This window comes from Brienomyrus brachyistius, chromosome 3 (assembly GCF_023856365.1).
Source record: "Brienomyrus brachyistius isolate T26 chromosome 3, BBRACH_0.4, whole genome shotgun sequence".
NCBI classification, from domain to species: domain Eukaryota; kingdom Metazoa; phylum Chordata; class Actinopteri; order Osteoglossiformes; family Mormyridae; genus Brienomyrus; species Brienomyrus brachyistius.
The window spans coordinates 21,048,614-21,064,186 of NC_064535.1; the positions used below are offsets into that span (position 1 = coordinate 21,048,614).

The 15,573-nt window shown below is 48.0% G+C and overlaps 1 protein-coding gene across 3 annotated transcripts in view; it reads right to left on the minus strand.

The window, feature by feature from the left end:
- The window catches only part of LOC125738241 (protein bicaudal D homolog 1-like), a 29,261-nt gene that overhangs the window by 7,461 nt on the left and 6,227 nt on the right, over positions 1 to 15,573 (minus strand). For all 3 annotated transcript variants that reach the window (XM_049007019.1, XM_049007018.1, XM_049007020.1), the window contains 4 exons: positions 7,604 to 7,816; positions 4,118 to 4,270; positions 3,458 to 3,853; positions 751 to 1,821 (listed from right to left, as the gene is read on the minus strand). In XM_049007019.1, coding sequence (XP_048862976.1) covers positions 751 to 1,821; positions 3,458 to 3,853; positions 4,118 to 4,270; positions 7,604 to 7,816 — 1,833 coding nt within the window. The remainder of the gene's footprint in view (positions 1 to 750; positions 1,822 to 3,457; positions 3,854 to 4,117; positions 4,271 to 7,603; positions 7,817 to 15,573) is intronic.

Below are 15,573 nucleotides of genomic sequence, written 5' to 3' on the forward strand. Positions count from 1 at the left end.
ACACCCTCGACGATATCGCGAATGAGTTAACATGTCTGATGTGTTTCCAGCAATATATCCATGTTCGGTATAACAGAGCCGACAGACAATCTTGGCCTCCTGAACTACTCTCTCTCCAATGTTGGTGTAATTTACTGGGGAACCAAAATGTTCCCAAACTGCTGATTATGACTGACTGTAACCAGCTTTAGCCACAATTAGCGTTGTGGTTTCTGAAGTAAAAATCTACTCGTTAATTTAAGTTCCGCCCATGTTTAGAAACGTATTCAATGGTTTCACTGTGTCTTCATTCAACCAAAAATGATGTACGAGCAGTGACATCATTAACTATTTCAACACAAACTGATTGTTTAATGTGGGTGATATGCACTAAAATTGAGAAAAACTATTTATCTAGGTTTGTCTTACTTAATCTTAAAGCTATTATGGCAGTCAGATATTTGGCTACCAGTTTGGGGGAAATGGTATGGAGGCCTGTTTCCATCATCTGGAGTAGAAAAAACACACATTAACCTCAGAATTCTGACTAAGTAAGTCAAAGTGTAAATAATCATTACATCAGATCAACAAATAACATAATTTTAATAAACCTAAAAAGCTGCAACTTTAAAAACAAAAAAAATATTTTAAGTTTGTGAGAATGACCCACCCATCGTATGTGAGAATGTCCCAAGTACCACAGTGGGGAGGAGCCCGAACTTTGGGGGCGGGGCATTCTGTAACATGCTACTCCCACAGGCCAGGTCTCACCTGCTTGTTGGCCTTGAGGACGAGCCGGAGTGTGGCAATCTGCTCCCGCTTGGTACTCAGCAGCGACTTGAGCTTGAGGATCTCCTCCATGCAAGCCTCTCTATCCTTGTCAAAGCCGAGCGCAAGCTCCTGGGCGGCGGCGCGCTGCCGGGACAGCTGAAGGGAGCGGTCGACAGCACGCTGCAAGTGCTTCATTTGGTCACGGATAATGGCATTCAGGTTGTACACGTTCATGGGCTCCCGGCGCAGGTCGAGGCCGGGCTCTGCCGCGGAGGAGGGGCCGACGGCGGCGAGGCTGCGGGACGGGCTACCCTGCTGCGGGTCCCTCGCAGGCTCCTTGGACGGTGAGTCGCTGGGGCTGCGCAATTCTCCCGAGGACATGGCAGCCAGGCGGCGTGCCAGACGGGGTGACAGCAACGCCCGCGGGTCCTCAGGACCTTTGAGGCTGCCGCTGCGGGCGGCCCGGCCCTGCCGGTAGTAGTCGAGCATGACGCGGTTGGGCGTCTCGTTGTTGCACAAGCAGACGTGGTGGTAGAGCTGCGCCAGCTCCTCGCTGAAGGTCACCAGCTCGTCCTGGGCAGCGTTAAGGAGGGCTTGGCTCTCAGCGGCGACCACTGTGGTGCTCCGCAGCTCCCCCTCCAGGCTGGTGATACGCTCGCAGCTGTCGTGGTAGCTGTTCTGCAGCCGGCCTACCTGCTCACCCAGGGCGCACAGCCGGGCTTCTTCACGTGCCCGCTCCTCCGCCTGACCCTCCCTGTACCGCCCGTGCATCTCCTCCAGGCCCTTCAGCTCCGCCTTCAGGCCAATCACCTCCGTCACAGCCACCTTGTACTTGCACTCCAGCACCTCAAAGTTGCGGGCACTCTTCTCGGCAGCGGTGTCATCTTTCTCGGGCTCCTCCTCCAGCTCCATGCGCGCCTCCTTATCGCAGTGCGAGCGCCGCATGACGCTTATGCGCTCGGCGAGGCGGTGCGCGCGGGCATGCTGCTCTGTCAGGGCGCCCTGCGTGTGCTGCAGCTGCGTCTGTGACTCCTGCAGGTTCGTCAGCAGAAGGGCCTTTTCCCGCTCCACCTGGGGGATGCGAGGCCACCCACATGTCACAAAACACACACACACACCCTGCTGGGCACATCCGGCTATGACAGCCATGACAAATGTTCATAAAATAAACAGCTACATACAGACAGCCACAGAGTGTATAAAACTACCCCCATGAGCAGTGTGGGGCAGTCAGCTGGACCATTTGACTTTTGAGAGTGGAACGGGGAGTCTAGCCCAGAGGAGAATGAAGAGAAATAAAAATGGAAGGTTGGTCAACTTCAGCTTCAGAGAAATAAGTAGATACTAGGTTGGGCACTGGAGTCTAGGAGGATGTCATCTGGGCATGAGGGACGAAACCGGCACAGGTGAATGAATGAACTCTTCACCTGACTTCATCCCGCCTTGGGACATCCACCCCACCTCCCCCGCGTCTTACAAACAGCTCCTCACTTAAACAGAAAGAAGTTGTGCTCTGCCATTGACTGCCAGAGTCACGTGACCACGAGCTTCACTCTGATTCGTTGCTGTGAATGTGGACCCGCCCCTGAAGTACATAAACAGAGAAAGTCCCAGGACAGGAAAGACAAACGAGCAAGATGAGCGCGGCGATGACCCAGGATGGCAAGGAGGTCCGTGGGGCTCGTATTTCCCCCACGGGCTCAGCAGCAATGGGTCGCGAGGCACGGCGACGGGCAGAACCAGAGTCAGCAGCTTTTCCCCTTTCCCTCTGTAGAGTGGAAACCAGACTCCGGAAAAGTCTTTTCGGCACAAAACCCGCTGCTGCTGTTTGGCCTCACGGCAAAGTAAGGATCAGGTAAAGCGAGGAGGGAGCCGTTTAAGACTGACAGGGTCATTTCTGAATTTCCTGAAGGCTAGGGCTGCACACTGAGCATTTGTTGATGTAGCCACCTGCTATGTCCATTGCACACTACGATGCTGAAGCTAGCAACCAGCGACCTGTCCATCAAGCCCAGCCCCTCCTCCCTAGCTCTGCAGCAATGCCCACCATCCAGTTGAGGCTCTGGGACCCTCCCCCCCCCACCCAGATCAGCAACATTCGCCGGATCGCTTGACAACAACTTTCTATTTCGGTCCGCTGACGTCGGTCTTAGTGCCTGCGGCTCCTGGAGAAGGAGCCAGCAATAGCATCCTTGCTAATGCTAATTGACCCGACAGATGCCTGACGGCAGTGAAGACCAGCCAACCGAGTCCAGCCCATATGGGCCAGCCCACACTGTCCAAACCACATGCTATGACCCGCATGGTTCGGCCCACATGGTATAACCCACACGGTCAGAACCACATGGTCTGGCTCATCCCGTCTGATCCACATGGTCCAACCCATATGCTCCAGCCCCCTGCGTCTCCGCATTTAACAAACTCTTTTATCTGGGAATATTGTGCATTATTCAGACTTAACTGTACAAACTGCAGCAGTGTCTATTCTTAGCGGAACTTAAACATTACTCCCTCTGCATAATTTATTGTATTTAGACCCAACGTAAATGGAAAATTTCATATAGCCATCCATTTTCTCACCGCTTACCCTGGTCAGGCTCACGGGAAAATTACGTTCCATATTTTAACAAGAAAAGTCTATTTGATAGGTGGAAATTCTTCAGCCTTGTCCTTGATCTACGCTCCCCCAAGCCTGGCCTGGACTCACCTGCTGGAGTTGCTGCTTCAGTTTCTGCATCTCTGAGAGGTTCAGCTCGCTGAAGAGGTCCGACACGGGATTGAGGGTCTCCCCCTTGCGGGCGGCAGACCTGCAGTCCCTGCTGATCCCGCGGGGGTGCCCGTTGCACCTGCTGGTGTCCTCGGCGTCGGCGAGAGCCAGGTGGGGACCCGTGCCGTACACGCCCTCGCTCAGGCTGCTGTAGTGCGCCAGCTCTTTCCGGAGGCTGTTCTTCTGCTCGCGCTCGTTCTTCAGCGTGTCCAGCGCCTCCTCCAGCTGCGCCTCCGAGATCTCCCTCAGCCGCACGGCCTCTTCCAGCTGCCTGTGCAGCAGCTCTGCCTCCTCCTCTAGAACCTTCATCTCGTGCTTCAGGCCCTCGAATTCCACCTGGACACCATGAGATGAGGGGGTAATAGTCCCCGAACGCGTCATGAAGATGTGAAGACAAGTCAAATAAACTAATAACCCTAGTTAAAAAATGTGGATCGTCTGGCAGGGACCTGGGAGGGAGCAAAAATAGGGACCGTCTGTAGGTCGCTGGTCACCGGATTGGGAAACACTGGTTTAAGGGACTAGTCATCTGGTAGACTGATTCCAGGGCCTTGCAGACCTAGTACATGTGAATGTGCGTGTTATTTTGCTCAATCTGACCTGGTTCTGCTTCAGCGTGGACACCAGCTTCTGCAGCATGATGTTCTCCTCCTCTAGCTCGCTGTAGTCCTGCAGCAGGCGGGCCTCCCGGAATTTGTACTCCCGGATCTCGTCCTTCATCCGGCTTTGCTGCAGCTCCAGGATTTCGTTACTCTGACGGGAAAAGTCAAAGGAGAGGTGGCAATAAACCCCAGTGAGATGGGGGGGCACCTCTCCAAGATGAAGCGACACCAGTGGGGCTCTCAGGGTGACCGTCATCCTGAACATTCCAGAACATTCCAGAACATTCCAGAAAATTTAGAGCACTGTGGATGAATAGAAAGGAAGCGCAGACCTCAATGTGGTGGCAAAAATAGTATGACAATTTTAGACACTACTGCGAATTTAAATGTTGATATCAATTTTCCAACCACTAATGTAGTGCAGGATCATGAAGGTCTGGAACCCATCCCAGGCAGCAGAGGTAAAATGCTTCTTCTGTGCACCTGGGTGTCCCAATGTAGCACATGGACACACACACACACACACACACACACAGACACAGACACACACACACACACACACACACACACACACACACACACACACACACACACACACACACACTGACTGGCCACTTTATTAGGTACAACTCACTAGGGTTGGACCCCCTTTTGCCCCAGAGACTTTGGTCCATGTTGATGTGATAGCACCACACAGCCGCTGTAGACTTGTTGGCTGCACCTTCATGATGCAAATCTCCCGTTCCACCACATCCCATAGGTGCTCTATTGGATTGAGATATGGTGACTGTGGAGGTTATTTAAGTACAGTGTACTCACTGTCATGAACTTTAACTGAAGCTCCTGACCTGTACCTGCATGATTTTATGTATTGTGCTGCTGACATATGATTGGCTGATTAGATATTTACTTCAACGAGCAGTTGAACAGGTGTACCTAAAAACGTGGCCAGTGTGTGTGTGTGTGTTTTTATATACATACACACACATACATACATAAATGACTGACAACTGTGCCTGGGTCAGTCTGAAAAATCAGCTACAATTACATAACACAAGGGGGAGCTCTAGCTGCGGTGCATCTGTGTAAATAAAACATCCAATGGTGAGTCAGGAAACCAGGCTCCGCCTCTTTGCTTCCCCTCTCTTAAAGAGACAGACCCTGGAGAAATGATGACAGGTATGACGCGGGCATGACTAGCTCATTAATTGTATTGTTGGACCAAGTGACCACAGTTACCTATCGTTCATGCTCTGGTGTGACCCAGTCCACAATCAACAAGCTGCGTACTTCCTGTGAAACATATCTGCGAAATTATTTTGATCTCACATTCCGTAAGCATTTAGTTATATTTCATACATGTTTAAAAAAAGAGAGAAAATGACTGAAGGAAAGCGGAGGCAATACACAGAAGGATGGTGCCATAAGCTACTATTTCTTTGCCTAAACTACCAGCAGTATCCTATACAAGCTGTGCCGGGAAACTCCCCCACACCAGATCCACTCAGCACCCCCCTGCAGTGACAGCAGATCTCAGACACAGTGGGAACAGGCATGTTTATTAATGTTTCATGACTTCCCATGCTTCCTGTTCTCCCATCAAGCAAATGAGAGCCCAGCAGGTCATGACACAGATGACCCCAGAGTCCTATGCATGCTGCCACCCTGAACGCCTTCACTGAAACCAGCAATGGACTAGCACTGACTCGCCGAGTCTCTTTTCCAGCACTGATTCCTTCAGCGTCTTCACCAACCCTGATACTCTAAGGCTCTTCATCAACACTGAAACTATGTCTCTTCAAGGACACTGATACTCTCAGCATCTTCAATAACACTGATACCCAAAGCCTCTTCATCAACACTGATACTCGAAGCTTCTGAATCAACACCAATACTCTGAGTCTCTGTGTCAGTACTAGGTTTCTTCATCAGCACTGGCACTCAAAGCCTCCTTACCAACACTGACACTCTGAGCCTCCTCACCAACACTGACACTCTGAGCCTCTTCACCAACACCGATACTCTGAGTCTCTGTGTCAGTACTAAGTTTCTTCATCAGCACTGGCACTCAAAGCCTCCTTACCAACACTGACACTCTGAGCCTCTTCACCAACACTGACACTCTGAGCCTCTTCACCAACACTGACACTCTGAGCCTCCTTACCAACACTGACACTCTGAGCCTCTTCACCAACACTGACACTCTGAGCCTCTTCACCAACACCGATACTCTGAGTCTCTGTGTCAGTACTAGGTTTCTTCATCAGCACTGGCACTCAAAGCCTCCTTACCAACACTGACACTCTGAGCCTCTTCACCAACACTGACACTCTGAGCCTCTTCACCAACACCGATACTCTGAGTCTCTGTGTCAGTACTAAGTTTCTTCATCAGCACTGGCACTCAAAGCCTCCTCACCAACACCGATACTCTGAGTCTCTTCACCAACACCGATACTCTGAGTCTCTGTGTCAGTACTAAGTTTCTTCATCAGCACTGGCACTCAAAGCCTCCTTACCAACACTGACACTCTGAGCCTCTTCACCAACACTGACACTCTGAGCCTCTTCACCAACACTGACATTCTGAGCCTCTTCACCAACACCGATACACTGAGTCTCTGTGTCAGTACTAAGTTTCTTCATCAGCACTGGCACTCAAAGCCTCCTTACCAACACTGACACTCTGAGCCTCTTCACCAACACTGACACTCTGAGCCTCTTTACCAACACTGACACTCTGAGCCTCTTCACCAACACTGACACTCTGAGCCTCTTCACCAACACTGACACTCTGAGCCTCTTCACCAACACCGATACTCTGAGTCTCTGTGTCAGTTCTAGGTTTCTTCATCAGCACTGGCACTCAAAGCCTCCTTACCAACACTGACACTCTGAGCCTCTTCACCAACACTGACACTCTGAGCCTCTTCACCAACACCGATACTCTGAGTCTCTGTGTCAGTACTAAGTTTCTTCATCAGCACTGGCACTCAAAGCCTCCTCACCAACACCGATACTCTGAGTCTCTTCACCAACACCGATACTCTGAGTCTCTGTGTCAGTACTAAGTTTCTTCATCAGCACTGGCACTCAAAGCCTCCTTACCAACACTGACACTCTGAGCCTCTTCACCAACACCGATACTCTGAGTCTCTGTGTCAGTACTAAGTTTCTTCATCAGCACTGGCACTCAAAGCCTCCTTACCAACACTGACACTCTGAGCCTCTTCACCAACACTGACACTCTGAGCCTCTTCACCAACACCGATACTCTGAGTCTCTGTGTCAGTACTAAGTTTCTTCATCAGCACTGGCAATCACAGCCTGATGCTGATACTCTGAGTCTTTGCATCCCACACCCCTACGCAAAGGTCAGAATAAGATCCAGGTTATTCTAAAAGACTGAAGAAGCTAATAGGAGTGTACCACTAACTGTCATCCTTTTGGAATGGAATGCCACCGGTCGAGCATGGCCAGGCTACCTCTCTGAACTCCTGCAGTAGGCCGTTGAGCCGCTCGCTCTCCGCCAGTGCGTTGGATGCGCTTGCCCGGCTCTGCTTAAGCTCCGTCTGCACCTCCAACAAACGGGTCACGTAGTACGCCTCCTTGGACGCCGACTCCTGCAGCAGTGTTTCCTCATTGAGCTCCCCATCCTCCGCTACCTTGCGCTGGGTGGAGTATGCCTGTCCAAAGGCCTGGGGAGCGGGGGGGGGGAGGGGGGGGGGCACAAAGATCAACAGAACATTCAATGGCACACTAATGGCACATACAAGATTTATTATATGTTTGTTCTATTTTGATGTAGTGAAATGGAGCTGGATACAAGGAGAAAGTATGATGCTTTTCTTAAAACACTGGTACACTTTAGGCTGAGGAGTGAGGCTTCCTAAGTAGAATGTGACATGAAGCTTCAACTCCAGGGATTTGACACTGTAAGGGACATCTATCTTGGTAGCTGCCGTATTTCTCATTATGCAAGGACGTGTCAATGGTCCGCCTGTGGGCATGACTGTTCCTCGAACCTACTCATGCGATAGTGGTGAACTGAACAGTCTGCTGGGGACAGTTCACCATAAAGCGCAGAAACTGATCTAGCCAGAAAAGGGCGGAGCCTGACATTTCAGCCAGTGATTGAGAAGATCCAGTCATAATGCTGTCACACCTGATCCGCTGATACTTTTAGCAGGGTTTTCTTAGAGAATAACAACTCACAGAACTGTCTGTCATCAGTTCAACTTTCTCGGCTCCATGACATCCGGTCGGATCGTACAAAACTGGAGGTGAGCCAGCATACAGAAGGTTAAAGATCCAGAGGCACGCCAGGGTTACTGCAAACAGGATGGCCGCATTGGTGTACATCTGTACCAGTTTACAGGAATTCTCCTGACTCAACAGAGACCCCTCCTGGTCAGATGAGTCCCCATGTTATAAATTTATCATTTTAAATCCTTTTATTTTTTTTCTAAAAAATAAAGTGCTACTGAACAATGCATAAGTATCCTATAATAATGATTACAAAATATTACATTATATAATGCATTTTCCGATTTATGACCATGTAACATGCAATAAACCAAATCATTACTGTGCCGTGAACTTACTTTTTACTAGTTATTTGGTCCTATTAAACCAACATCAGATGGAATAATGAAGCCCGGAATTAGCTACAAGCTGGACTGTTTCCGCTCTAGGATTTTCCTAAAGTGGTAATTTATCATAGTTACATGCGTTGAGCTTGACACTATTATTCACTGTGGGAAAAGAGCAGCAATTGTCCACCACAAGGGCGGCTCATTGTAAGCTGCTGAATGATTTTAAGGGCAGGTTACACTAACTATACTCTGGGAATTATTACTAGGTTTGCCGAAGGATTAGACTGACAAATAATAACTTTAATATTTTCGGTAATGTTGCCGTTCACCGTCACACACGCTGTAAGTGTAAACTGGCAAATGTTTGGAGCGTGATTCCATCGTTTAGTTAAAACTATAGACGTCATTGCATACGCTAGACAGCACAGTAGTTCACTCAGCAACAAATAGGCCTAAGTAAAGATTTTGTTACGCATAATCGTCGCCCTGCTGCTTCATCCAGATGGAGGTTCACTAAAACGACGCACCCAGAAACAGATTACCGTGGAGATAGAAGGATACGGTAGGAAATCCTTCCCTAGTCTTCCGTTATACGTGTGCTAATGGCGCGGTAATAAATATCATCTCGCATGGAACAGCTTTATTTACTCAAGTAACACGGTATTCCTTACCCAGTCAGGGAGCGATAAATAAAATAGTCAATCGATTGGCTTGAACCATACAAAGCTTACGTCCACTATAAGCGCATAGTTTACATGTCTAGGAAAAAGACACACCTGAAATATTTCGACTGCCCGATCCTGCATTTCTACGGCGAATTCAAATGTATAAATTATGTATAACCTTCTGGAAAATCGACCACAGGTTTGTTTTACATATCGCTGAATGTATCTGGTGACTAATATAGTTTCTGGCTGGGCAGAAACCACATGAATACTGTTAGTTATTTTAAAGCCATTACATATATAATGTGCACGTAATGAACGTTTTCGTTGCTCTTATTTACGGATTAAGGTAAAACAGACCACTTCTGTACAACCCACCACCCCCAGATGCCTTTTATAGAGATTAAAAAGGCTGGTTTTGTGTGCACCAGAAATGATGTCTTTAGACAGAAAAGAAATATATTCACTTAAGAATCAACTGGAATCTGAACTGGAAGCAACCTGGAAATGCCGTTAGGAGGCGACGGCCGCTTCTGTGAAAGCGTGTACACATGTTTCTGCCTTAAATGTTCCACAGCGGATTGGTATTTGACCACAGCACTCACTCAATGTATATATGAGGCACTCAGAAAGCTCTCTCTGCAATCCTATGTAATGGTCTCAGTGAACACACTCTAATGATTTTCTGCAGGTTCTCCAAACGATAGATATCGGATAATGCTGCTGAGTCGGCAAAAAGAAAAGTAGGATTACACGCCCCAAACAACCTCCCGATTTAAACCTGAGCTCCATGCTAGGACAGAAGTGGAACTGGCTTGACACGGTCATTACTCATCACAAGGAAACCACATCAGGGTCTCTCTCTAACTTCCTCAGAACTGTACAGGCCGCCTTTCCGTCTGCATTCAAAACATTACAATTTACGCATGCATTTTGTACTGGTCCGGGTTCCGTTTAAGACATCCCGAGGGAGTGGTTTGGTTTCATTTTAGCTCAGAACATTGTCCAATCAGGAGCCAGCTTGGTCAGTGTCCAAGACTGCCAGTCACATCTCCTTGGCGTCATTTCTGACCATCTTGCTTGGATATGCGGTTCTCAAAATATCCAAGGAAAAGGAAAAGCAGCCTTGCCTTGGGAATCAAATTGGGAGCCATCTGATAAGACAGAAATAAATTATACTAAACAAAAAAAAAACACTCCCATCACAGGCCTGGAAAAATTTGAGCTGAACCAAAATTGCCTTTTTAAGTGGGCTTTAAATCACCACTTATTCTGCAGCTCTAAAATGACGTCGGGAGGCCATTCACGGAACGCACAAAGGGTTAATCTTTCTCCCACCGTGAAAGTTCATCTACACACACATTATCCTATAGTGGAGCCACAGAGGTATATAGCACTGTACAGATACAGCTGGCTGCCTTAAACTGTCACAATGAAGCTGCAACTGCTGGCTGCTTGAAACATGGCACTTATGTATTAGAGGAACTTTATTGATCCCAAATGGCTGCAAGAACCTGAGTCCCTCTTAAAGCATCTTGTTCCAAAATTACACCCTGACGGCTTTGCATGTCCCCTCAAAGTGGGTGCGCACTCCCTGCTTTGATGGACCTGCGGACTTCTGGCTCTGATGTGAAGCATCTCCACTGCTCTGGACTGCGTCTCGGGGCGAGGCGACTTCCGAAAACTCCACGCGAAATGAAGGTTCAGGTTTCTGTAAAGCAGTTTGTCTTCGCATTGCATTGCCAGAGGGATTCTGGTTCTGGTTTGAGCCAAGACTTCTCCCTTCCACTGGACTGTGTCTCGCAGCAAGGTGACTTCCAAAAGTGCCCTGGAAAATGAAGGTCCAACCTCCCATAAATCAGTCTGTATTCCCAATGCCATTACTGGCACGAAGGGCAGGAACTATAACAGCACAGTACAAAGTCTAATTAGACCGAGCATAACGTTCATCGATTAAGCTGATGATGAATAACCCTTCCCACCGTCTCTGCCTATGCAGTCAAATCCCAAGCCCTGTTTAATGAGGCGGTCAACAAATAAAAGTAATATTTTTAGTTCTTAAAAGTTCGTAACACAGAGACTACCTTACTTCAGCATTACAGTTGGTGTCTGAATCCGTATGACTTTGGGTCTATAACTCTGCAATGCAGCAGCACTATTGGCTGTCCATTCAGCACCCTGGACAGAGGTCTCCAAAAATGCAGATGCCACTCTCAGAGCTGGTCCACACCTACTTCTTGAACCTTTCGCTTTAAGAGATCCCTCGACACCCAACGGTTAATGGATAATAAGCGTGACCCGTACTGCATACAAGCCTGCATACAATGCCCTATTGCCTCTGAATCCGTATGACGGTTAATGGATAATAAGGCTTCTGAAGCTCAATGTACCATTATTTATTACACGTGTGTGGTCTTCTCAGCTGGCCATGATCCGAGAACAGCGTCCCCCAGGGCCACAGTGGGAACCACAATCTGAACTGAACCAGACTGCTCGAGGTAGCTTAGCTAACTGTGCTAAGCTGATTTGTGATAGCAAAGCTAAATAGCCGAGTGGGAAGTCCATGCGTGACGTGGCCATACGCACTTGATGGATTTCTCCATAGTGGAATGAAAGCATTAGCAGACCGCAGTAAACAGGCAGACTGGCAGGGACAGGCAAAGCAGGACACAGGTGACAGAATCAGTCTAGGGCAAGGTAACCATCTCTACTTCCCTTTGTTCACTGTTTGCTGCATGATACCATTTTTTTCAGCTCCTACTCTGTTCTCATATATTCTACTCTGATTACAATTCGTCAAGGATGTAATCAGCGGCTTTTTGTTTCTGTCAAATGTCCAGCATGCTCTCTCCTCCCCTCACTTGTGAGCATTTGGTTTCCCATCAACCATTCTCACCCGCAGCCCCCCTACTCCCAAGAGGGATGAAGACACAGGTCAGTAGGTACCAATTTGTATTCTGGGGGGCTCCCTGAATGAGGACAGTGAATAGCCGATGGCAGAACCGTTGATGACACATCAGGAGAAGGTCGTCCAGGTTACGCAGTCTGCAGGGTGGCCCAACCAATGGCATACAAGTAACATCAAGCCACAAAGCTACTGCAGGAAACAGGAGTTATAATAACAATGAACTGGTTCACAGCATCTTAGAAAATCTGAAATATTTAGAAACATATGTTAGGACTTGAGTTTTGTGTGTTTTGTCGATGCCTGTTTAGAGGGCATACATAGTATCGCAGTATATAAATAGGCCCTGAAACAGGAGGAGTAAATCGATACACATTTTCTCTTTACTGTACAGCATCTGCCTTCACCAGGTCCTGGAGCTGGAAAGCTCGTCGTTACCGTCACTGCGATGGCGGAGGCAGGCAGGGAAAGGAGTTTAGGGGTCAAGGATAAATTTGTATGTGTGATACCTCCCGTTTTCATGGAACAAGAAGACAGATTCAGGATTCATAGAATCACAGAAATGTTCCCTGTAAACTCCGTCGGCAATTCAGGACAGAGTCGAGGATTTCTTAAGTTGGTGGGCATGAGCCATAATTCAACCAGGCGTGCGAACTCTGTCATTGGCCAATGATGTGCGTTTGAATCGGTGAGTGACGGGAGCAAGGCCAATCATCTGGGACCGGTGCCCCAGTGGCCCCGTCCCTATATACACCCCTGCGGCAATTAGAAATGAAGTCAAGATGTATTGAGGATGGCAGGATTTTGGAGGGGACCCACCATGAAAGGCATGCAAGGCAGAGAGAGAGAGAGAGAGAGAGAGAGAAAGAGACTTAGGTGTTGTTACAGGGAACATCACTCTGTAAGGTGCTTTGGAGCATAACCAGTCAGGCATTCAGACGGCTTCTCTAAGCTCGGGAGCATCCCATAAATCTCACAATGCCGGCTGAGTCCCAGCTAATAGGCCGTGCAGACAAATTAATGCCAGCCGCCCCCCCCCCCCTGCCCCCCCGGCTCAAAGTGGTGCAGCCAAACAGCGCTTTTTATATCACTGCCGTGACACACATTTTCACGGTGACACTGGGTGACAAGCCCAAACCCAACGGGCCGGGCAGTAACCTGGCACTAAGAATCCAAAGGCAAAAAATCTCCCCAAACATGTTTGGATGCTGTACGGTTGTGTGAACCTGCCCTGACTTGGAAATATGATTCAAAGTGGTAAATAAGAATGACAGTTATCTACCTTTAATCGCTGTCCCTCTGTTACCCTGCCGGATGGGCAGTGTTTCACTCTGCTTTTATTCACTACTCGCAAACACTCATGACACGCCGTTTTCTGCATCCTGTGCTCCTAAATTTGGCACCGTCATCTGGGAAGAGCATCATCGAGGCTCCTGCTCTCATCAGCACATCCTCAAACGGCCATTATGGCTCCACAGAACCACGAGGAGACCTGGGTCCGCAGTAACATCTCATCAATATTACATGCATGCAGCCAGCCTGCGACAGGCAATGTGTTTGCATTTTTCCAAGGCTGCAGAACAGGTGAAAACCTCTGCAAAGCTTCTATCGCATTGTTCTAGTGCACAGAAAATATACAAAGGAAGTGCTTAAGATCACACAGAGGGTCTCAGGTTACTCAAGAAGAACTCAGTGTTATGCCGACTGCTGACAATCCAAGTCTGACCATCGTGTTTGTACTTGGTGTGCAGAGTCCCTGTCTGTGGCCCAGCTAAGCCTCCCGCTCCATCTCTCAGACTGTCGGAAAGCTTGGATGAGAGCTGGCACAGGTCTTGCCGGCGCCCAGGTAATGAGGTAATGTATCATGCGGCCACCGCAGGGCCCCATTGTTACATTAGAGATATTTTGCACATTTGAACTTATTACTTCGACACAGTAAGACTTACTTTCTCATTTTTTATGTGTAATTTCCTAACTTTCCAATCTATACTTAATTTGTCTAAGTATACCACTGACTGCTTTTCACCCTATTTTGTCTTTCTGTTTGTTGCTGTAACTCAGAAATTTTCCACCAGGGATTAATTAATTATGTATTTAATGCAATTCAATTTATTTTATGTGGTGCCTTTCACTTTCACAACAGAGTCACGCCAAGGCACTTTATATGGGTGTGTTTTGATATCAACAAGACAGAATAATACGAAAACAAGGAAAAGGAGAGAGAGAGAAAGAGAAAGAAAGAAAGTCAGATGACAACAGAGGAGAGGAAATAAAAACTCCTTAGTAGGGAGAAAAAAAGGCCTCTGTGGGTCCAAGATCAACTGGCTGCCCAGCCCTCCCCAGGGATGGTAATATTATAGGAGAAGAAAGAGTGGGCTTGCTTGCTAAAAGTAATCTGTATATCTGAAAGTATCTATCTATCTATCTATCTATCTATCTATCTATCTATCTATCTATCTATCTATCTATCTATCTATCTATCTGTCTGTCTGTCTGTCTGTCTGTCCGTCTGTCCATCTATATGTGTGTCCATCCATCCATCCATCCATCCATCCATCACCAGTGCCCACCATTGAATTCATGTCTATGCTGGAATCTGTCTGCCACCTTCCCATCACAGAGGAAGAGGAAAAACTGCACAGACCTCTGGCCCCGTCAGAGCAGAGAGCTCTCGAGGATGACATCGCAGCAGATTGGTGGCTTGGAGACTCTGTCCTCCTTCCATGGGGCAGTGTAAGGTGGCTGCCGGCGCAGGACACACCCTCTGAAACACCTTCCTCTGCTGCACCAGCTACTACAGCCAGTCTGCTCATAAATTATTCAGTTCAGCCAGTGAATTGCATTCCCACAAACATAGTACTGCAATACATATTCGTGTGTGGGAGACAAAACTGACTTCAGACAAGGTGCAAAGGAGAGATTTCAAACAACGGGGGATGGATGCGGGTCCGGTTATGAGAACAGGAAGAGCTACTGGACCAGGGATGCGGGTTTGGGTGCTTAGATGAGCCAATAAAGGTTTTACCCAAAAAACATACCTTGATATTTTATACAATCAGTTGAGGTTAATGATCATTTCTGAGAATATAAGGGCAGCGTCCCTCTTGGGAATCTTGCAGGTTACATCTGTACATTCTTAGCCACCACACAACCCTCTCCGTCGAAAAAGCAGTAAAGCCACATTAATAAACAAACCGCTAAGAATACAAATCATGCAAACTGGTGAATCATCACCGTTTCTCAACAGTGTCAAGCAAAAATGCACATCTGAATTGAATCATTTTCTGTTC